The following is a 24,963-nucleotide window of genomic DNA, read 5'->3' as shown; positions in this document are numbered from 1 at the left end:
AGAGGGGTGAAGAGAACAGACAGATTACAATGCATTGCAGTTAATTGGACCATCGGTTAAGTAGGACAGCCACTTATTTCAGAGAACTCAAAAGAAGAAAAATAGAGAAAATAACTGGGATACCCTTCATTTATTTGGTACATTATGCCTCTTAACTGGGACAGTCACATTCACTTGCATAGCCATTAGTAGTACACCTTGTTTGGAGTGAGTAATTTTGAAATAGTGTCAGTTGCATGTGATTGTGTTTAAAAAAGCAGTGATTTTTGTCGCTGATAATTGCTGAGAAATGAGCAGCAATACAATTCAGAACTGTTCTGCTTGCTGCGTTTCGCACATTCAGGCTTGAAGGTGCCTGGAACAGCCAGGAGTGAAAATGAAACACAATTTCACTACTTCAACAAGTTAGAAACTACAGAGAATTTGAAGATATCAACAATAATCTTGAATGTTACAATTAAAATTAAAATTTGGGGGGATGCGATTGTCAGCAGCATTGTATGAAGGCAGTCTGTTATCTGCACTAGGTGATTACGCAGATTTTGTTCATTGACAGTCAAAAAAATGTTACACGGGTGAATTCCTCTTTTGTATTAGGAACTAAAACAGTTTCATAATACTATAGTAGCATTGGTAGTGTTTTAATTGGCTCTATATTTCATTCAAATACATAAATTGTTACTCAGTTAAACAGTAATTTATCTTTTTTGTATGCCTTTTAACTATTACTGCTTAATTGAGCCAAAATGTACTGGTCCTGATGTAACCTAGTTAATTGAAATCCACTGTATTTTCTGATGGGATAGAAATGAACAGCGATGAAATATAACAAAAGATAGTGCTAGTTGAGAGTAGGTGTTGAAATTTTGTTAACTACAAACACCACCTTTTGGGTCATTTAATTTTCTCTTGCCTCTCTCTGTCACAAGCATTGTTTGCTCTCTTCGTAGCCTAAAGCGTACTCAGTTTCTAACTTCTCCGAATTCAAATTAAGTTCTAGGCAGGGAGTTGGTGTAGTTGGATCCAATTATTACTGAGAGGGCAGACTGGATGCAACATGAAAGGGAATTTGCTCATCATACGTCACCAGGAGAAGTGATTGGGGTCTAATGAGATTCTACTTCTCAAATATAATAACAAAAAAGATGTTGAGTGACTGTCAAAGCCCATCAACCAGACCATGGCTAGAATTTACAACCAAGACACATAATACGGATCTGGGCCGTACCTTCCAAATTTCTGGACCTGACTTGCACTACCTTACTGTCCCTTTTTTATTTTCTAATTATGATTTATAATTTAAATTTTTATTATATTTACTTTGATTTGTACTTCAGGGAGCAAGAAGCACAGAATCAAATATCACTCTAGTATCAATTGTTTGGTGACAATAAAGTATATCAGTGTTGCTATATAATTCAATATAAAGATAAAAGTTGTAGGCATTCTATTAGATGAGATAGAGTTACAATTTGCAAAGTGATACAACTTAAAATTAGCATTGATATCATCTTGTCAGCATTCTGTCAAATGAAATACAATACTAGCAAGTTTAGAGCAACTAGGTCACGTTACAAATACATGAAACCACCATCACCAAATACTATTTTTATGCACCTTGTCCTGATAAGGGACAAGTGTTCCGCTTATGGAAGTACGTACAGCAAGAAATTCACCTATATTTGACTTTACATTTAAAACATTTTTCTCAGACAAAATTATTATACTGCACTGCCACCCTCTGGTGATACCAGTTCATTAAAAGTCTTGGATCTTTTAAGTTACATAAAGATCAAGGCAAGAGAGCTCCTATACTGTGTACGCGGGGGAAATAAAAAAAACACTGCTCACCCTTGCTGCACGAGCTGTTAAAGTGGAATTTTATGCTTTTTCAATATTTCAGTCAAGGGTACATGTTTCGTTATGAACACACATACGTAAAGAAACATTTTATAATTACTCTTAAAAGGTATACATTAGGTTTCTTTAAAAACTGATTAAAACAGGAATCTTAATTAGAAAAGAACATTCACCCTTTGTCAACATTACCTGTAGAAGAACCAATTTCTACCATGAACCTAGACTAACAGCAATAGATCCTGTCTTACCACCTCAAGATAGTTGCCCAAGCGTTCTATTTGAATTCTACAAGACAGAGCAGTCTTTCATGAGCTTCCGAGTGCTCAATCTGGGAAGCCTGCCCCCATGCATAAAAGGCCCAATTCAAATAAGTGATAGAAATTAGCTGATGTAAGAAAGACAGGTGATCTCTTTTGCTACTTAGTCTCAAATTGCAATCTTAATGTATAAATAAATTTATAAAATTATGAAAAGAACAATTCTTTGAAAGCTTCTTCTAACCTTTACAAAATGCTGAGATAAGAAAGATTTACAAACATCGTGACCCTGATCAAACTTCTGAATGCCTGAGAAGCAGAATCAAGGCGCCACAGTAGCGTAGTGGTTATTGTGATGCCATTACAGTTCAGGGCATCAGAGTTTGGAGCTCAATTCGACATCACTTGTACGGACTCTGTATGTACTCCCCATGGAATGCATGGGGCTTCTCCAGATGCTCCAATTTCCTCCTACAATCCAAAGGCGAATCAGTCGGTAGTATAATGGGTCATTGTATATTTTCACATGATTAGGCTAGAGTTGAATCGGGGGTTGCTGGGATGATGGAGCTCAAAGGGGCAGGATGTATCTCGAAATAAATAAATCTCACCTGCTTTCAAAACAGTGTGAATCCAGTATGCTGTCCAACTAGAGACAATTCCCATTTGCGCTTAGCTACACAAATATGAAGTGAACCGAGCTCCCAATGGACTTACTGACCTGCTTAAACAATGTTCCTTCTTATAACAATGTTAGGGCTGGCGGGAATTCAGTAACAACAAAAAAAATGCACATAGGTACTTTCAGATACAACCACGAAAAATTTCAATATCTAAAAGGATTCCAACTCTCTTTGGGCAAGAGGTGGGAAGGGGAAATAAAGCTGCATCTACATTCCAATTAGTGAATCATACAGAGTATTTTCGGTTAAGGTTTCATAACAATCAATAGCCCTCAAATATCAATATATAGTACATTCTCCCAAGAATGTTACATAGAAGTTTCCACGTCAGATAAGTTATTTAAACCCACCTGGCTTAGGAACACTTTTAAATGATTCAGAAAAATCATTTGCCACCGAAGATGAACGTTTCTGGCCTGGGTTCTTCTCATCATCAGCACTGACTGTTGGAGAATTCTGAAGCACTTGAGTTGACTTTGGTACTTCTTCAAGGCTCACAATCTCCAAAGGTTTCTCCAGATCTATATTAACTTCTGAGGTACATGTTGGATGGCCAATTCCAATATCATCATTGCAGGAATCCATGGGTTCAGCTTCGTAACATAGAACAAAATTTAATTAACAAAGGATAGTTGAAAAAGAACAAAAATCTTTTTGGGGGATCAAAGGCAGAGAGGGTGAGCAACTTTAAACTCTTGTTATGATTTTAAAGGACCAGTCCTGGGTCCAGCACACAAGTGAAGAAAGCACGGCAGAACCTCTACTTGCTTAGAAATTTGAGAAGATGTGGCTTGACATCTAATACTCCTACAAACTTCTATAGATATATGGTGGAAGAGTACTTTGACTGGTTGCACCAGAGCCTGGTATGGAAAGTCCAATACCCTCGAATAAAAAATCCTACAAAAAGTAACGGATATGGCCCAGTCCATCACGGGTAAAGACCGCATGTCCACTGAGCACAATACACAGAGTAGCATCTATCAGGGACTCCCACCACTCAGCTCATGCTCTCTTCCCACTGCTGCATGAGAAAGGTGATACAGAAGCCTCAGAGTTTTCACCACTAGGTTCAGGAATAGATACCACCCTTAAATCATCAGGCTCTCCTATCAGTGATAATAACTTTATTCAACTTCACTTGCCCATGACTGAACTGCTCCCAAAACCTGTGGACTCAATTTCAAGGACTCATCATCTCATGTTTTTGATATTAATAGCTTATTTTTATTCTTTTGTATTTGAACAGATTGTTGTCTTTTGAACATTGGTTATTTGTCTGCCCTGTTGGGTGCAATCTTTCATTGATTCTATTATAGTTCCTGAATTTACTGAGTATGCCTGCAAGAAAATGGAACTCAGTACATACATGTACTTTGATTAAAAAAAACTTACTTTAAATAGTAAATGGTAGGGTCTAGGACAGGGGTGGGCAAACTTTTTGACTTGTGGGCCACAAAGGGTTCTAAAATTTGACAGGGGGGCCGGACCAGGAGCAGATGGACGGAGTGTTTTGGTAATATACCTCATAAGAGAAAATAAAATATCATGGGACATGTAGAAAACATGTGCTTTAATTTCAATTGAAAACGAACAAATGCATTACAACAAAATATCTGTCTTTGAAGTCCCATGGTATTTAGCTATTTATTGAAATGACTTTTAAAACACTGAAAATTAAATGAATAAAATACAGCTTTTTTTTAATAGTAACAGTTATCATTTTAAAGCACTGAAAATTCTGTTATCCTTCAAGATATTATCATCATCACTCTGTCTTTATTTCAAAAAACGTAGGAGATGCAGGTCTACTTGTCCTGCTCCATCTTATTCAATTGTCCCCCGTGCCAAAAAAAGCGGGCCATAGTTTGCCCATGCCTGGTCTAGGAGTATTGAGGAACAGAGGAATAATGTGATATATAATATGGCTAGGAAGGCATATGGCCTTCATTAGTATTGGCATTGAACACAAAAGATGTGCTCTAAATTTATAAAAGCTTAGTCATACATCAAATAGAATACTGCATGCAGTTATAGTCACCATAATACATAGGAAGGATGTTGCCTGGAATGGAGCAATTCAGTTATGAGGAAGGATTAGAGAAGCTAGGTGTGCTCTCTCTAGAGCGCAGGAGGTTAATAGGCAACATGTTTAGATGTATAAAATTATGAGCATAAATAGGGTAGACTGCAGGAAAATTTTCCAGGTGGGGCCTGGGGCCTAGAGCAAAGGACAATCCAATGTTTGGCCACTGCTGAAGCAGACTTAGGGCCAAATCAAAACAGAAGGGCCTGGCCAAGGGACTGAGGAACGAGCTAATATTTGATCAATTTAAGCACCAGGCCAGATTGAAAAGGTTGGTACTGGCCAAACCAAGGTGGTGGGGCCTGGGTCTGAGTGCATGTGTAAAGGGGGGGTTCTTCTTTATCTCTGTTACTGCGTATGTTAATCAAAATGGCTTCTCTGTTAAAAGGAGGAATGCCTTTTTGTTGCGAGAGAGTGCTGGAAGCTTGTTTGGGTTAAAATTTACCGATAAGGAGAAATGTATTCCTGTGTAAACCAATTGGGATTAACGTACTTTCTTCTGAGTCTGTAAGCTATTGTTGGCGGGCATTTTGGAGAGATCGGCGCGAGGGGCTGAGAGAGAGAGGACGTGAAGCTGTAAACTGGAAGAGGAATGGACCCCAAGAGGGGGTCCAAGGCCAGGAGGTACCCCGAGGAGAGGAGATGAAGACAGATGTGCTTGGTTGACCACTTCGGGTGGTCCTGAGCTGCAAGTCAAGGAGTTCGGAGGGGATCGAATGGTGGCCAGAAGACTTCAGTAATTGAGCTCCAACTGTTGTGCATGAAGTGGTTTGGACTTTGATAAGTTTGGTGCCTTTTCTTTATTTATTTTCCTTCATATATACTGTATCATTATTAATCACTTAGTTATAGTAACCTTTATAAATTGTACTCATTTAATCGCATATGGTGTACTGTCTGTTTTTGGGCGAGGCGGGGACATCACACAGCATCCACACCAGCTGATTACCCAGTTTGCCGGGGCTGAAGGCTGCTCCCCCTAGATGGGAATGAGCTGAGCGAGCCTGAGGCGACCCAGGGGGTTACACGAGGAGCATGTTTGGTCGTTGCTGCAGTGTACTTGAAGCCAAAATGAAGCAGCAAGGCCCAGACCTGCGAGTTTGCTAATTTAAGTACAGGGCCAGGTTGAAAAGGTCAGGATGTCAGAGCCAGAGGTGATGGATGGGCCAGTGTACAACTCTGCGAGGCTTACTCGTCTCTGCACTTAACTGAGGCTGTGGCCCGTAACTAATCGGCTCCTGAATCAGCTGATGTTATGACTGGCTTTGTGGCTATGGACTCACTTTTGTGAACTTCAGTTCTGAGTTTTATGTATTTACTTTTTAATTCTTTGCACTATTTGCTTCTTTTTTTGCACATTGGTTGTTTGATGGTCTTTTTTTAATGGGTTCTATTGGGTTTCTTTGTTTTTGTGGCTGCCTGTAAGGTGTTGAATTTCAAGTGTTATATAGTATAGATATTTTGATACTAAATGTACTTAGAACTTTACTACTAACACACCAGCCTATACTTTCCTAACTTATTCTCACCCCCCTTTTTTTGAGCATGAAACAATATTAGCTACTCTCCGGTCTTTTGATATCTCAAACATAGCTAAAGATGATGCAAAGATCTCCATCAGATGTCCAGCCATCTCCTCCTAAGCTTCACAAAATACCCTAGGATAGATTTTAATCAGGTCCTGGTAATCTCCCACTTTAATGGACATCAATATCACTAATATTTCCATTTTCCTGATACACACTCTAGACCATCATGAACGCCTACCCCTGCTCTCCACCCAGTCTTCTGGTTTTCATTCAGAGCAACACATATATCCCCTTGCTCTGCACAAAGATTTTGGTTTGGTTCCCAAGGGGACATTCTTTCATTACCTACACTTCTTCTAAAATACTTTTCAAGAATAAGAATGTGGATTTAGATTAAAGAGAGAGTGATTTATCGTTGCCACGAGAGGGACATTCTTCAACCAGAAAATGGTGAGTGCCTGGATTGTAACGCCTGATAGCATGCTTGAAGCTCAAATGATTTAAGAATTACACAGATGAGCACTTGAATCACTTAGACATAGGAGTTATGGACCAAGTGCTTGGAGATGAGATTAATATAGAAAGGTACCCACAGGTCAACATGGATAGACAAGTTGGATCGAATGGTTTATTTCCCTGCTGTACAATTCTATGCCCTTATGATAATGGTTGTAAGATTAACATTAAAATTTCTCTCTTTAACAGATACAGCTCAAACTCTTTTTAAATAAAAATACACTTTACAGAATATTTAACTCCATTGGTGAACAAAGAAACAGGAGATACTCTCTGAGAAAAGACCATAAGGCATAGGACCGAATGAGGCCATTTGGCCCATCGATTTTGATCCACCATTCAATAAGGGAAAAGCTGAAACTTCATTCACAATCAAAATGAAAAACAGACCCAATTTTAATCAAAGTACTCGAGTTGTACTCATCTTTCTTGGATGGCACACATGATTTTAAAAAACTGTTTACTTATATCTTGCGTATGAGCAAATCTGAAAGCAAAATGGAGAATTTCTCTTACAGTAAGAGCATGGAACAGGATAATTGCCATTTAAGTCAGCATTTCACTTTTTTTGTCAAGATCCTTTGAAGGACACCTTACTTCGCATGATTCTGGTACTTTCTTCACAAAGCTCATCAAAGTTAGCTTGAGAGAATCTATAGTTGTCATCTAACAGTCATTTTAAAAGGAGATGAAATCGAAGGTAATTTCATAATATAGATTGTAAGGTAGGAAACGAACAATGCCACCCAAAGGATATGAAAGGTAAATGGCTGTCAGGTAATTGAATCATCAAGACAATAATATAGTAGTGGATACTCACTACCACTTCCTTTTTCTCCTTCTCCTTTGGAAAGGAATCGTGTCATTTTCTTTAATACCTTCTTTGCAGATTTTGAAAGTTTGAAATCCAAAATACGACATCTAGAAAGATAAAATAACATTCAAAATAGAAGATTTTAACCTATACATTCAAGTATTCTTATATAAGATATCTTCATATAACCTCAAAATTATTGCATGAATTACTAGACAGTAATTTGACTGTGTATATCTAATACTAAATGACTTGGATTTAAAGTGCAGCAATTACTATATTGTTAATGTTAACTAATAATGCTTACAAGATCAGTGGAAGTGGAGATGCTTGCCTCAAAAATACTAACGCACAAATTTCCATTACAAGTATTAAACTACATTCTTATGAACTGATGGCTACCTGAAATTAAAGGACCTTCAAATTTGGGAGAGAATTAATTTAACAATTAAAAGATGGCCTAAATAAAGTAAGCAGTTTTAACTAAGGTTCTGCCCGTATATTTAAGAAAAATAACCACATACTGTTGAAATCAGAAGTTTACATACACTTAGGTTGAAGTCATTAAAACTCATTGTTTAATCACTCCATAGATTTCATATTAGCAAACTATTGTTTTGGCAAGACGTTGAGGACATCTACTTTGTGCATGACACGAGTAATTTTTCCAACAATTGTTTACAGACAGATTATTTCACTTTTAATTGACTATATCACAATTCCAGTGGGTCAGAAGTTTACAAACAAAATCAAAAGAAATCAGCCAAGACCTCAGGGGAAAAAAAATTGTGGACCTCCACAGGTCTGGTTCATCCTTGGGAGCAATTTCCAAACACCTGAAGGTACCATGTTCATCTGTACAAGCAACAGAACCCAAGTATAAACAGCATGGGACCACGCAGCCGTCATACCACTCAGGGAAGGAGACGCATTCTGTCTCCTAGAGATGAATGTACTTTGGTGCAAAAAGTGCAAATCAATCCCAGAACAACAGCAAAGGACCTTGTGAAGATGCTGGAGAGAACAGGTAGACAAGTATTTATATCCACAGTAAAACAAGTCCTATATTAACATAACCTGAAAGAATGCTCAGCAAGGAAGAAGCCACTGCTCCAAAACCACCATAAAAAAAGCCAGACTACAGTTTGCAAGTGCACATGGGGACAAAGATCTTACTTTTTTGGAGAAAAGTCCTCTGGTCTGATGAAACAAAAATTGAACTGTTTGGCAATAATGACCATCATTATGTTTGGTGGAAAAAGGGTGAGGCTTGCAAGCCGAAGAACACCATCCCAACCATGAGGCATAGGGTGGCAGGGGTGCTTTGCTGCAGGAGGAACTGGTGCACTTCACAAAATAGATGATATCATGAGGAAAGAAAATTATGTGGATATATTAAAGCAACATCTCAAGACATCAGCCAGGAAGTTAAAGCTCGGTCGTAGATGGATCTTCCAAATGGTCAATGACCCCAAGCTACCTCCAAAGCTGTGGCAAAATTGCTTAAGGACAACAAAGTCAAGGTATTCGTGTGGACATCACAAAGCCCTGACCTCAATCCGATAGAACATTTGTGGGCAGAACTGAAAAAGCGTGTGCAAGCAAGGAGGCCTACAAACCTGACTGTTACACCAGTTCTGTCTGGGGGAATGGAACAAAATTCCAGCAATTTATTGTGAGAAGTTTGTGGAAGGCTACCCAAAACATTTGACCCAAGTTAAACAACTTAAAGGCAATGCTACCAAATACTAACAAAGTGTATGTAAACTTCTAACCCACTGGGAATGTGATGAAATAAAAGCTGAAATAAATCATTCTACTATTATTCTGACATTTCACATTCTTAAAATAAAGTAACAACCCTAACTGACCTATGGCAGGAATGTCTTCTAGGATTAAATGTCAGGAAGTCTGAAAAACTGAGTTTAAATGTATTTGGCTAAGGTGTATGTAAATTTCTGACTTTAACTGTAGATCCTTCTGCAACCTCTCACTAATTCTTTTCCTGTTTACTACTCCTACAATACTTCCCAGCAGAGGTAATGATGACCTATCTATCTAAAATTTTTTTGAACTAGGTTTTTAGTATCCTGTACCACACTCACAAACTAACCCATAAATGTGACCGAGATCACGATCACACCCACCACAATTTCCTTCCTCACTTCATTTAATACTAAGGATACTTCCCATTTGAACCATGTGATTTAAAGTGCTGCTTTCCATTCCATCAAGTGCTAATCACCAATCTTTAGCCCATCTAGAATCCTTATTGCATGCTTCATTGCTGAGATGCTGGCAGCGTCACCCTCCTTGGTGACAAATATTGTTAATTATGAATTTAGTACCTGAGCCATGCCCTCTACATCTAATTGGCACCATTCTCCTTTTACAGTACCCATAATATTCACATGCCCATCGAATAATCTTGGACTCAAAAGTTACTGGGAGCCTTTTCACATTTTCCATCTTTGCCCCTCTTATTTTCTTTTTTTTTCCATTCTGAACATCTGCATGGCTCTAATGCAGAGTACACACATTCCTTCCTCTATTGGTTTACACTCATTTACAAAACTCCAACCTCCCTACTCCCTTCATTGGCATGAACATCAAACTGTAACTGGAATATCTCTAATTTTAAGTCCTTTCACTGTCCATATCTTCTTCCCAAAACTATTAAAATCTTACACCCTTTTTGACAATTCCCCAAAAGGCTCAACTCATTTTCAGAACCCCAGCAATACCAACTTCTTTGTTGAAGCCAAGTGACCAAGAAAGTTCTATTGAATGATTTTCTGAAACCTTTTCACTTCCTTGCCCCTTATATTATTAGCATCCATGTCCACACCTACATAGTTACAAGTTCAGGATCAGAAACTGTATTGAGCTTATTATCAATGACATAAGTCAAGAAATTTAAGTTTGCGACAGTGCAATTCATAAAAATGTGCAAATTTAAATTTTTAAAATTAATAAATAGTGCAAAAGAGAAATAGTGAGATAGCATTCATGGACCATTCATTATTTCCCCACTATTTCCAGTTTTTTGCACATTTCGATTTCTCTGCAATTTATACCACAATAACCTTCTAAAACAAGTTAAGCATGTGTAAAATAGAGTAAGTGTATCTATTAAATTCTCAATTCTAAACAGAAATCTTTCCAACCTTCAGTTACTTGCATGGTTTTATTCATCTCCAGGTTTTCTCTGTGACTACTGCAGGATACTTTCTCTTTCTAGCAGAGTAATGTTTTCCTTAATACTGCCACACTTATTTCCACCTCCAAGCACTCTTCCTTTCCTATCCTACCCTAAAACCTTGTATCCAGGAATATTTAGTCACAACTGCCCTTTTTTTGTTTTGCTACATCTCTTATTGCCACTATAACCACAGATAGTTAGCTGTGCCTGCAGCTCATTGAACTTGGTTAATACTGTATGTCTCCTGCATGAACTGTAAACCAAAAATATAACTTAGTGCTTCTTCTGCCCTTTTATAATTTGCTTGTAACTCTAACAAGTTAAAACCTCCCCTATCAAAGAACAAGAGTATTGAGTAAAACAAACCACCATATGCTGAGCTCAATTTTATTGTTATAAACTACGAGGTGGCCTATTGCATACCAAGTGGCATCATATATTTCTCTAAGTACCAACTCTAAAGTTTCACAAGGAGAAACTCTCTAGCACAGGGGTTCCCAACCTGGGTCCATGGATCTGTTGGTTAATGGCAGGAGACCAAGGCATTTAAAAAAAAGGCTGGGAACCCCTACTCTAGCACTTAGAATGAATGTGCTTACCTGAAGTCAAGCATGATCCTTACCTTATCGTGTACTGAGGGCAACATGTTCGATTCAGAACAGGCTTATAAACGTACATACCGCTCCTAAAATGATTAAAAATTTCCTATCAGCATACTGGCATAAATTAAATTCAAATACAGATATTTTGAATAATTAAATATACATCACTCCATTACCAGGATTAGTTACACTACTTCTGTTTTCATCACTGTGGAGATATACAAGTTCAGTATAAATCAGTTAACATAGCCCTTTAATTTTATAATTAATAAGAAATGAGATAAGAAAATTGCATCAGAGCAATATATTAAAGGATGAGTTTTATTCTGAAGTCTTTTTTCCTACTTCCTCAGAGACTACCATCCAGCACTCACACTTTGTCTACTTTTAATGATCAAACTTTGAGCTTTTTATAGTTCTCTTAAACCTCAAATTTCCAAGAAGCTATTCTATTTTGTGGCGCGTGGCCAAGTGATTAAGGCGTTGGACTAGCGATCTGAAGGTCATGAGTTTGAGCCCCAGCCGAGGCAGCTGTGTTGTGTCCTTGAGTAAAGCACTTAACCACACACTGCTCCAGTCCACCCAGCTGAAAATGGGTACCGGCAAAATATTCGGGGGTAACTTCATGATAGACTGGCGTCCTATACGGGGGGGGGGGGGGGGGGAAGAGTCTTGTACTTTCAGTCACTTCGCGCCACAGAAACTGGCATAAGCACTGGCCTGATGCGCCTAAAGGCTCAGGACAGACTTTGAATTCTATTTTAGTGCTTTCACAAAACAAAAGATTTGAAATCATTTGTTTACTTATTTCTTCAAAATTCGGCTTTACCTAATCATACCCATGTAAACACATTGCATTCTTTTCTGTCTTGATTATATCCTGTAATGTGACCTTATTTGGGTTTCCAGCACAACTTTAATCAAGTACACACAGAGAATGGTGAATCTGTGGAATTTGTTGCTACGGGCGGCAGTGGAGCCAAGTCATTGGGTGTATTAAAGGCAGAGATTGATAGGTATTTGAGTAGCCAGAGCATCAAAGGTTATGGTGAGAAGGCAGGGGAGTGGGACTAAATGAGAGAATGGCACAGCTCATGATAAAATGGCGGAGCAGACTTGATGGGCCGAATGGCCAACTTCTGCTCCTTTGCCTTAAAAAAAACAGAAGTCACATATAGCACTCCAGCAACATCAACAGAACAGAGGAACAACCGCTCTGATTACATATTTCTCCTTTAAGGAAGTTTACATTGGAAATATGCACAATATACTTTTTAAAATTTTATTTAATTTTATTGAGATACGGGGTGGAATAGGCCCTTTTAGCCTTTTAAGCCATACCACCCAGCAATCCCCTGATTTAATCCTATACAAATCACAGAACAATTTACAATGACCAATTAACCTATCACCCAGTACATCTTTGGACCATGGAAGGAAACCCATATGGTCTCCGGGCGAACGTACAAACTCCTTGTGCAAATTCAAATTATTTCCCTCCTTCACAAACAAGTTCACCAAAGAACTTAAATACAAGCTTGCCCTTCTTGGCTGTGGTTCTGAGTGACAGATTAGAGTTATACAACTACACAAAGGAGATACTTGCCTCCTCCAACCTCGGTCAATTAGATCTTGATAGTCTTGAACAGTCATAGTATGAGCCCACATACCTACAACAGAGAAATATTTCAATTTCCTCCAATTCTCCCTTCAGATGATCATATGGAACACCTTTAATTACACTAATAGTACAGATTTAAAAATACTTAGCAAATTTACATATTTAGTACAAAGACAAAAGCTGGTAAGCAAGCTCTGTTAAAACAATGTATAGAATGAAATTTGCTCAGTCTTTTCTAAAGATATCCACTTGATTTCATTCAGCATCTCTCATCCCAGAACTCTGTAGAAAATTAGCCGTTGTCATCAACTTGAATAAATCACCATAAATAAATGCCTGCCAGTTATTGGCCTCTAAGCAATGAAAAGCATTCTTTCAGGTGTTTGCTGTATTAAAGCCATTCATGATTGTAAACACCACTATCTGGTTTCCCTGATCTATTTTAGTTCTCCCCACACAAGTAAAGTCCCTTGGCAACCATACAATTCCAGTAAATTGTAGTATTCATACTAAAGTGTGGTATCCTGAATATAGTTCTCCAGCTAGAGCTGAGATTTGTGTTGACATCATTTTGCATTTTCCTCTTTCTATTAACAAAATCAAAGTGCAACGATACCTTCAACAATTTTTCTGTCTACCGCCTTTTCTGTCTCTTCTTATACTCATTCTGAAACTGCATTATTTAGTTCACTTTGCCTCTGATCCTTCCCACAACTCCATGAAATTTCATCAACCATTTGTCTTCCCGATATGACCAAGCCCTCCTCGATACAAAAGCAAAATACTGCAGATCATGAACGCCAAAGCAACACACAAATAGCTGGAGGAACTCAGCATGTCAGGCACCGTTTATGGAAATTAATAAACAGTGGATGTTTCGGACAGATGTTGGAAAATTGAAACATAAATAAAATTTGAAGTACCTGTGGAGAGGTACAGTACTGTGCAAAAGAGTTCGCCACATTTATATATAGCTGGGGTGCCCAAGACTTTTGCACAGTACTGTAATTTTACACATTGCATTGCACTGCTGCTGCAAAAAAAATTTTGTGATGTGTAAGAGTGATGATAAAGTGTAGGAAGTGGGCAGAGAGAGGGGAGTCATTGTTGGGAAAAGGGGAAGTGAGACAGGAGGAAGAAGGAAGCACCAGAGAGACATTCCATAATGATCAATAAATCTGCCTCAGGGTTGGGTGTCTGCACCTGCACCACTGGCACTCCTTCTCCACCTGTCCCAGACTCCTCCCACAAAGTACCACCCTCAACATTCCCAACATCCTTTGCTCACACCAGATTTACAAACTCACTCTCTGCTCCACATCGATAAATACATTACTGTGCAAAAGTCTTAGCCACTCTAGCTACAATGTACCTACGACTTTTGCACTGTAAATACATCATTCATATTTCAATAAAAGATGGAGAAAGATAAAGGACAGGAAATATCTACAAAAGCGGAATTATTAAATAACAAAAGGAAATGCAGTGCAAGTAAAAAAAAAGGGTCCTGGGAGAAGGAAAAAAAAGCACCAGGAGAGATGTAACTGGGAAGAGCTGATCACCTGAAATTGTTGAATCCATAGAGCAAACACGAGGAAATCTACAGATGCTGGAAATTCAAACAACACACACAAAATGCTGGTGGAACACAGCAGGCCAGGCAGTATCTATAAGGAGAAGCACCGTCGACGTTTCCAGCCGAGACCCTACGTCGACAGTGCTTCTCCTTATAGATGCTGCCTGGCCTGCTGTGTTCCACCAGCATTTTGTGTGTGTTGTTTGAAATTGTTGAATTCAGTATTTGCTTTGGAAATCTGGGAAACTGGAACACACTTGTGAATACAGAGATAAGTTCAGCAACAATTACCTTCGACATCTAATTCTCTTAGGCCTGGCATTTTTAACACTCACAATATGCTTTTGAATTCCTAAAGAAATTGATCACTTCTGCAATACCAATGCACCATGATACAGTCACATTAAAGTGAATTGGTCCTATTGATGAGTATCTGAGAACAGGCAAACCCATGACAGGATAAAACTGAAACTTGACTGAACATGTCTGTAGAAAATAGAAGTAAGATCAGCAATTCCCCACTCTGCCTTCACTTACCTTCTCTTCTTCTGACCTGCCTATCATCTCCCCCGGTGCCCTTCCTCCTTCTCTTACTCCCATGGTCCACTCTTCTCTTCTATCAGATTTCTCCTTCTTCGTCCATTTAGTTTTCGAATTCGCACCTCCTAGCTTCTTACTTCACCCCCCCCCCCCACCTGGCTTGACCTATCACCTTCTCCACCCCCACCTTCTTATTCTGGCTTTGTCATCCCCCCCCCTTTTCCAATCCTGATGAATGGTCTTGCGCAGAAATATTTCCATAGATGCTGCCTTACCTGCTGAGTTCCTACAGCATTTTGTATGTGTTGCTCAGGATTTCCAGCATCTGCAGATACATAAAGGCTGGAGAAAATAGAAAGTGAGGACATGGGGAGTCCTGTCCTTGCTCTAGAGACAAGTGGAGGTAGAATGAGGAATTGAAGAGGGGGGGGGGGGGACTGAAAAATTAGCAGATGGAGAAATCAATGTTCATGATATTCATGTTGTCAGGTTGGGGGCTTTCCAGACAGAGCACGAGGTGTTGCTCCTCCAACCTAAGAGAGGCCTTCTTGTGGCAGTAGAGGCGGCCACTGAACTCCTTTTATCAGCTAAGATTTGCATCCTGTGGTCACGACATCAGAAAAAAATGAACACAAATGAGGGGGAGGGGGGAGGTTTGAGTGTTTTGTAAAACACTTCCATTCAGTGTACATGGGCGACCCTGAGGCCCCAACTGCATGTCATTTTAATCCTCCACCCTGTCCCTACTTTGACTTCCCCTGTTTTGGCCTCTTGTTACAACAAAGCTCAATGTAAACTTGAGGAATAGCATCTGATCTAACACTGCTGCAGTTGGAGGTCAACATGGAATTCAACAAATGCAGATTTTTTAAATTTCCCCAGCTAGCCAACTTGCAATATTATCTTAGCTTTTCCCCACTCCACAGATGTAGCTGACTTTAAGGCTCACAGTCATAGAAGATTTACTGCACAGAAAAGAGTCTGTGCTAAGTGTGCCAAGAGTCCCACTACATTATGATTGTCCCCACATTCTTATAAACTTGCCCAGATTATACCATTCACCTGCATACAGGGGCGGGGGTAATTTACAGAGATCAATTAACCTGCCAACCCACACATCTTTGGGAATTACTCAAGCTTCATTGAGCCTCACTAACAGTGCAAGAGGACACAGACTGAAAGGCCAGAGCGAGAGTGGTAGTGGGAATTTATAGTAGGCAATAGGATCAGCAATGCAGATGAAATACATGTATTTTTCTGCAAAGTGATCACTCAGTCTGCATTTGGAAGCCACAATCTGACCATCATATTTAGTACACTCGATTGGAAATAGCAGAGAATGACCGCTTTACCTGGAAAGACTGTGTACTTGTGTGGTGGGAGAAGAAGGAGAAAGAGGATAAGTGTTATGTCACCTATGGGTACAAGAGAAAGATGTGTAAAAAAAAATGGGTGGGACAAATGAGTGAAGTCACAAAAGGAACACAAAGGGAAGTGAAAATGTGCCTCGTGGGGTGATCACTTTGAAAGAAAAGGAAATGGCGTGGAATAATCTATTGAATGTGGAGACTGGTAGGATGGGAGACGAAGACCAAGGAGACTTTAACCTCATTCTGTCCTGGTGGAAAGGTCACACATAGGAAATGGAAGAGATGCAGTCAAGAGCTTTTTTTTAAACAATATTAGAGGGAAGCCACAGTTCAAAAAGAAAAATAAACTATTTCAGAGGCACCTCCACAATAAAAGTTATCGTTGGATTAAATACAACAAATTCAGAGGGACCAGAAGAATAGAATAGTATTTATAGGAAACGGGATAGAAAAAAAATGCACTGAACGCAACAGTTTCATTATTTTTGATGCCAATTTCCACCTCGCCCTCATCTTCACATCTCAGCCTTCCCTTCATTTTCCGAATCTGTCTCCATCTCCAGAGGTGGTTGGTTATTGACATCCATTATAAGCCTATTAATCTCCATTGGTATGATTAGTACTGCTCATCCCCGACACATTTAACTCTTTCTCTTCCCATTTATGACCTAACTTGCACAGTATTTCCAGCATTTTCAGATGGCAGATAATTTTATCTAAATATCATTATGTTATTAGATAGGATACTGCAGTACAGCAATCATTTATCGTTTAAAAATTCACTCCGGACATTTAAAACCTTCCACAATCTCTGCACGTCTTCACTACAGAAAGTTAGGGAGGACCGTGTGAAACAATAGCAGCCGTATCCCTGCGAGACTACTTGTTTGTTTGACCTCATAAAGCTGCAGAAGAGGAAACGGGCCTCAGTTCAGCCTCGAAACATAAACACTCTCCTCGCTTTTGTCGCTCGGCCTAGTTAACTACATCAAATCATCATTGCCCCAACTTTTCGCTCACCATTCGAGTAGTTGCTGGAGGCACCCTTGCAGTAGCCGCACTTATATCCTTCATCTTCTGTGAAATACTCCACAATACTTAGACCGCCAGCAGCCATGATCTCAACAGCTGTTTCGAGGCTCGCAGCATGCGCGCGCCCGACAACCAATGAGGACACAACGCTGCCCACCCGACAACCAATGAGGACACAACGCTGCCCACTCGACAACCAATGAGGACACAACGCTGTCCACCCGACAACCAATGAAGAGTAGGCCACTCGCCCACCAATCAATAAGAAAGTATGGGAACGCGCGCACCTTCTCACCGGCTTTCAATGAAGGGACAGCATCATTGGTCATCCGTCAACCAATGAGGAGACACAGCAAACGCGCGCCTACGGACTTGCCAATCAACGAAGGGTCATCGGTGCGGGAGCGCGCCGGGGCTGCGAGTGGCCTCGGTTGTTTTACTATGTTTTAATTTTACCCGCCTTGTTTAGACACGAGCAAAACCAAGACTTACGAAAACAAGTATTACACTATTTGCAAAATACATTGTGGCAAGTGGTCGGGAACCTCTCAACTTAAATGCATTTAACTGATGATTGTGTTTTGATGCGATGCAAAGTTGCAGTCTGCACGGAAGTAACCTACCCAATGTCCACCTTCTGTGATCAATCTGTGCTTTATATATCGTGTAAGCTTTAAATGTAATACCGCTTCAGCAGAAGTAAAACCCGGTCCTCCGCTGACGCAATAGGATTCTTCGAATTTAGAGCTCAAAATCCTGCGTCATGCTGGAGTTTGTGTATTATTAAACGGACATTAATTACGATGGATTGAAATGTTATTTTACTGTTCTGGACCCTGAAGTACTGTAAAAGTATTACCCGAGCAATCTGGCAGGCCTGCACGGATCGTTCACAAGTGTGGCTCCAGTCTAGATTTCCACCGAGTGTGGCCCACTCGTAGCTTTTAGCGAACCATTAACTTACCCACAGATGCCTTTCCGTCGACTAGGCCACAGTATCCACAGTCATAATCGGACTTCAGGCCCTTAAATTCCACGATTGAACACATCCCGTGTCGTTGGATTGAAGTCGTTCAATTCGAAGTACCTTTATTTTTACATTTGTCTTTCAGAAGGCTTTTCGAGGAAATAACGTCATGTACCAACTACCAGCAAAACTGTTACGTTTGAAAAGCAAGCGCTTCTTTAGCACGCTTCTCAAAACGCTCACAAAAAGCTGGGGGAACTCAGCAGGTCAGGCAGCATCTATGGAAACGTGTAAACAGACGACGTTTCGGGACAAGTCCCTCTTCAGGACTGAGAGGGAAAGGGGAAGTTGCCCGAATAAAGAGGTAGGGAGGGAAGGAGGCTAGCTGAAAGGTTATAGGTGAAGGCAGGTGGGTGGGAAAGGTCAAGGGCTGGAGAAGAAAGAATCTGATGAGAGGAGAATTGATAATAGGAGAAGGGGACCCAGGAAGTGATCGGCAGGTGAGCAGTACTAAAGGGTCAGATTGGGGGGTGGGGGTGTTGAAAGGAATTTTGTTCACCAAAAGGAGAGATACTCATACCCTCAGATTGGAAGGTACCCAGACTGAATACAAGGTTTTGCTCTTCCACCGAGGGTGGCCTCATTTTGGCACACAAGGAGGCCGTGGATCGACAAGTTGGAACACTTTACCTGCAAATCTATTGGGAGTGTTTATTGTGTCCAGTGTTCCCAACGCGGCCTCCTATACATTGATGAGACCCGTCATAAATTGGGGGAGTGCTTCACTGAGCACCTCTATACCATCACGGCCAAACATCTTAATTCTGATTCCCATTCTGTTGTGTCAATCTATGGCCACTCTCAGGCTGGAGGAGCAACACCTTGTATTCCATTGGGTATCCTCTAACCTGATCGTATGAATATCAATTTCTCCCCCCATTCCCTATTCTGGCCTTTTACTTTCTCTTAGCTGCCTATTGCTTCCCGAGACCCCTCCTTCCCTTTCTATTGTACACTGTTCTGTTCCTATCAGATTCTTTCTTCTCCAGCCTGACCTTTCCCACCCACCTGGCTTCGCCTGTCATGTTCCAGCTGGACTCCTTTCCCTCCACCTCCCCCCCACCTTTTTATTTTGGCATCTCCCCCCCCCCCCCCACTTCCTTCTCAGTCCTGAAGAGAAGGGTCTTGGTCTCAAACGTTGACTGTTTATTCTTTTCCATAGGATGCTGCATGACCTTCTTGGTTCCTCCAGCGTTTTTTTGTGTTTTCCAGCATATGGAGATTTTCTCATGTTTATAAAAATGCTGTTCTTTGTAGACTAATTTTGTCTAATTATGTAAAGAACTAAAATGAGGAGTTTTTTTGGTAATAGAACTATAAGGTTTGTCAGTTCTCCATTCACTACCTTCAAAAAAAATCTGCAGAGTTTCTCTCATCTTTCAAGATGTCAGGTAGTAACTTAAATTCTCTTCCATTGTGTCAACAATTAAATTTGATCTATAAGAATGTATCAATTATTTTCCTTCTTGACTGGGAAGTGAAATTTTCCTTCACTATTTTGCAAAAGGTGATCAACTTGGCTGTAGTCGGAGAATAAAATTTGTCATATTTTAAATGCAAATAAATCATAATTATTGCACTAGCCTTTTTCAGCAGGATTACTTTTAGAACCGTGTTATAAATATTGATTAAAGTTAATTGTTCTTCCATGAAAAAAATAACATGGAGTAACGATTTAACAAAAAAGGTCCTCCTAAGTTAGTTCTTGCATAATCTAGCTGCAGTACTCATCATCTTGTCCCAGTACAGCACTGGGCAGTAACTTACTGACAGCAAGCAACATTTAGCAGCTTACTGATGATTTGGAGAAATGCCCCGCAAGGCTACTGTCCTTGGCAGGCACAACTGGAGAAGGCTGTGTTTGGAGTGTTGACCCTCAAAGAACCAAGGGTGGCAGTCCCTTAAAACTTTGAGGAGTGAGGAGTGTCAGTTGACAGTGGTCTAGAAGGAAAGTCACAAAGCATTTGAATAATCCTTGAGAAAGTGAAGGGCAAGGGTGGGTGGCAGCCACAGCAAGGGAAAAGAATGACTCAGGAACAGTCCAGGTGGTGGAAGGCAACATTAAGGATGCCAACATCCCTTGGGGAACAGGAAATGTCCAACAACTAGTGACAAAAAGAAAGGGTAGTTTATAAATGGTCTGAGGTGAAAAGGAATAGGGGAACATGAGGGAGAAGTGGTGTGGACAACAGGTGCATCCACCGGTCTGTGTGTGATAAATCCATAGAACAGTCTTGCCTCCAATTGTCTTTGGGTCTGCCAAGGTGGTGGATGAGCAATTGCCACTCTGTATTAAAACAGGCATCCTTCACTTTCAAAGTAAAATTTGAAGTAAGGATCTTCATTGGCAACTTTAGTCTGTGGTCTGATATTCCCACCTGCTCCAAAAAGGGCAGCAATCAAACTGGTGTATGAGAAGAGCAGGGTGAGCCATCTCAATAATTATCGCCTGGCAGCATATACATCTGTGATAACGTGCTTTGAGAGATTGGTTATGGCTGGAATTAACTCCTGACTGAGCAAGGACCTGGATCCAATAAATTCGCCTACTGTCAGAACAGGTCTACAGTGGAGGCAATCTCACTGGCGCTCCACTTTGCTTTGGAGCAACTAGACAACAGCAAAACATACATCAGGGTGCTGTTTATCAATTTCAGCCTAGCATTCAACACCACCATCCCCTCAGTATTAATCACCAAGCTTCAAATGCTGGGCCTCTGTACCTCACTCTGAAACTGGATCCTCAACTTCTGTATCAGAGACCACAATCAGTACAGATTGGTAATTACAAGTCAGGAGAGCACACACCAGTTTTCATTGAGGGGTCAGTGGTGGAAAGGGTGAGCAGCTTCAAGTTCCTGGAAGTTAACATCTTGGAGGATCTGTCTTGGGTGCAACACATTGATGCAATCACAAAGAAGGTAGTCCAGCAGCTCTTCTTCATTTGGAGTTTGAGAAGATTTTTGATTGTTGCAAATTTCTAAAGATGTACAATGGTGAGCATTCTGACTGGTCACATCACCACCTGGTATGGTGGCTCCAATGGAAAGGGTTGAAGGCTCAGCCAGCACTATCACAGGCATGACCCTCTCCAGCATTGAGGGCATCTTCAAGTCTATAATTCTCGGCAAGACAGCACCCATCACTAAGGATTCCCACTATCCAGGACATGCTCTCAGTACTACCAATGGGGAGAAAGCACCGGACCCTGAAGATCCACACTCAATGATTTAGGAACAGCTTCCTCTTTGCCATCAGTTTTATGAATGGTCCATATACACTTAGTTATTCCTTTGTGTTTGCATTTATTTATTTTGTAATTTATTGAAACTTCTATACTTTTACACCGTACTACTGCTATGAAACAAAATTTATATCAAATAAATTAATGATAATAAATCTGATTCTGAACCAGGATAGAATCACTTGGACTATACTGGCTGGTATTCTTTAAGAATGGCTAGTCGGAAGGGCTCTCTTTTCATGATGTTTATTTCAGAATTAACGATCCAGTATTCTGGCTTCCAAATGACTGTCCCTGTGGGATAAATGAATGCCTCAGATCTCTTGGTTTACTTTAGCACAGTAGCAGCATGCCGTGGTTGTCATTGCATTAAGTTGCAATCCCAAAAATGAGCATTCAAGCTCTAAAATTCAAATTAAGTTCATTATTAAAGTACATATATGTCTGCATATACAATCCGGATTCATTTTCTTGGATGAATTCATATTAAACACAAGAAACACAATAGTATCAAAAGACCACACTCAAAAGGACAATCAATGCTCAAAACACAAACTGCAAATGCAAAATCAAAGAAAAAATAATAAAAATAAATATCAAGAATGAGATGAAAGGCCATTGAAAGTGAGTCCATAGGTTGTGGGAATAGTTCTGTGATGGGACAAGTGAAGTTGAGTGAAGTTATCTTCCCCCCTCCCCCCAACCAGTTCAAGAGCCTGATGTTTGAGTGGTAATAACTATACTTAAACCTGGCTAAGTGGGTCCTGATGCCCCTGTAACTTCTTACTGATGGCAGCAGTGAGAAGAGAGCATGGCCTGGATGGTGGGGTCTTTGATGATGGATTACCTTTATCCACTACTTTTCTGTTCAAGGGTATTAGTATTTCCATACCAGTCTGCAATGCAACCAGTCAACATACTCTCCACCATACATCCATAGAAGTTTAAAGTTTTAAATGGAATGGCAGAGCAGATTCAGTGGGGCAAATCACCTAATTCTACTCCAATGTCTATGGTTTTATGACTCGCCTAATCTTAATAAACTTCTACGAAAGTAGAGGTGCTGTGGAATTCTATTCCATCTTTCACCAGTTACAAAGTCATTTAAACTTACTCTTTTGGTTATTTTTGTACCAGATTTTGAAAGGATTTGAACCCCAGAGAAGTATTTGTTCTTATTTTTTGGGATTTGTCATCACTATAAAAGCTTCCATAAATTGCTTGTGAAAAGATTGTCGTCAGTGACCTTCTTAAATTGCTGCAGTTTTTCTAGTGAAAATACTTCTAACTGAGCTGTTGGGTAAGGAATTACAGGACTTAGGGCTATGGGAACCTGGTGCAGAAGAGAAGTCCTAGTCTCTTTAGAAAAATCTGCTAATATAGAATGTGATATTTTTATACAGTATTAACCATGTTTAATAAATGTATACATATTAGCTACAAAATACAGGTTTATTAAAATGAACAGAGCTTCAGAAGTCAGAAGCAAAACAAGTTGATAAATATCCACATCTCAGTTCTGAAATATATTATCTTGAGACTACATTTAAAAATGGGACATACAGGTAGACACAAGAACGGTTTTAGTATTTTCTGGTAGCAATCTGAAGCATATGAAAAATTGTAAGGATATGTGCATGGGGAAGTTATCACAATGAACTGATTAAAACATTATGAAGACCTGGAAAATACAGCAAAAATTCATATTGATGAAAGTTGAGAATAGGATTGTTAGTATGAAAGATGAGGTATAATATTTTTATTGGATGCAAGAAAATATTGATTGTTTTGAACTACTGGTATGTTGGAAGTGCGTTAATAATGAAAACTTACTTGTGCTGTTTGGTGACCGACTCAAGATTATTACAGGAAGGAAGCTTTAACATGATTACAAAATTATACTACAGAACTATGGTTAAGAAATGCAAAAATAAAAGCTTATGACTTATCTGCAGCCTTTTGTTGCTCAAAATCTTTTTTTCTTTTTCAGGTTTATTGCATAACAAAGCTGACTGATGAAGTGGTTGCCTGCTAGTCTGGAACACCTTCAGAAGAACCCACTCCAGGAGCAGGGCAGTGATTGCTGAATGGAGCAACTTTCTAGATCACAAACCTCAATTTTAATAGTAACTACTCAAGTGAAAGAAGAATGTGACATTTAACTGGCTGCAGAACAGAAGAGGAAGTATTGTAGATGCATTTTGACTAGAATTGTCCTTTGATCTTTAACATATAAAATGTCATGTAATATTGTGTCAAACAGGCCTCTTCATCCGATAGTGTCTCACTTTGGTAAATAAAACATTTCTGTATCCACTGGCTTCAGTGCCTCTCTGGTGCTACAACAGCAATAGAAAATTAATGTTCAGAACGGTGGAGAAAATGTTTAATAGGGGGTTGCTTCATCTAGGATAAAATTGAAATTTTTATATCTTATCGAAACTAAACTCCCAGGAGTGGAGAATATTCCAGTTACCAAAGAACTACTGCTGCACCACAAAATTTTTGCACACCCACTTTGAAGTTCTACCTCCTTACTATGATGGGATTAATCTCTCTCTCTTTGTATCCCCTTCCATATCTAGCATTTTGCCATCACCACCACGTCAGTATCCTTGTTCCCTTTTCCCTCCCACCCTCATCTTCCTCTTTGGCTACTTCGAACTTAAACCAGTCCACAGTTCTTCATCTTCCATCGTATCCACTACTACAATCAACATTTCCCCCCATTCCTGTCAGCTACCAGGGATCACAAAATCATCCTGCTCTGTGACAGCCATCTTGAACTTCCAGTTGCACATCATTTTAACTTGGCTTCTCATCCCACACTGAGCCATCCATCCTTAATCTTCCCTTTTGCTAGAGGCCAAACAAAATAGAATAACATCCCACACTCCACTTGGGAAGCTTTGAAGCAAATGGCATAAACACTGACTTTTTCAATTTCAGGTAACCCACACACTGAACTGCCTACCTAGTTCTTTTTTGTTCACTTTTCCTTTCT

General features: G+C 39.8%; 1 protein-coding gene across 8 annotated transcripts in view; it reads right to left on the bottom strand.

The window, feature by feature from the left end:
* Positions 1 to 19,007, bottom strand: part of LOC132379637 (arginyl-tRNA--protein transferase 1) — a 153,458-nt gene extending 134,451 nt beyond the window's left edge. For 6 of the 8 annotated variants that reach the window (XM_059947795.1, XM_059947800.1, XM_059947798.1 and 3 more), the window contains exons 1-5: positions 17,677 to 17,807; positions 13,156 to 13,219; positions 11,570 to 11,632; positions 7,752 to 7,852; positions 3,151 to 3,393 (exon numbers count right to left, since the gene is read on the bottom strand). In XM_059947795.1, coding sequence (XP_059803778.1) covers positions 3,151 to 3,393; positions 7,752 to 7,852; positions 11,570 to 11,632; positions 13,156 to 13,219; positions 17,677 to 17,773 — 568 coding nt within the window. In that variant the 5' untranslated portion in view covers positions 17,774 to 17,807. Of the gene's footprint in view, positions 1 to 3,150; positions 3,394 to 7,751; positions 7,853 to 11,569; positions 11,633 to 13,155; positions 13,220 to 17,676; positions 17,808 to 18,652 lie in introns of those variants that run through there. The other 2 variants (XM_059947802.1, XM_059947797.1) reach the window with 2 other exon arrangements.
* Positions 19,008 to 24,963: the final 5,956 nt, after the last annotated feature.

The sequence above is a fragment of the Hypanus sabinus genome, chromosome 22, assembly GCF_030144855.1.
Source record: "Hypanus sabinus isolate sHypSab1 chromosome 22, sHypSab1.hap1, whole genome shotgun sequence".
NCBI lineage: Eukaryota > Metazoa > Chordata > Chondrichthyes > Myliobatiformes > Dasyatidae > Hypanus > Hypanus sabinus.
Note: the sequence above shows the minus strand (reverse complement) of the source record. Positions and strands in the feature narration are given on the sequence as shown.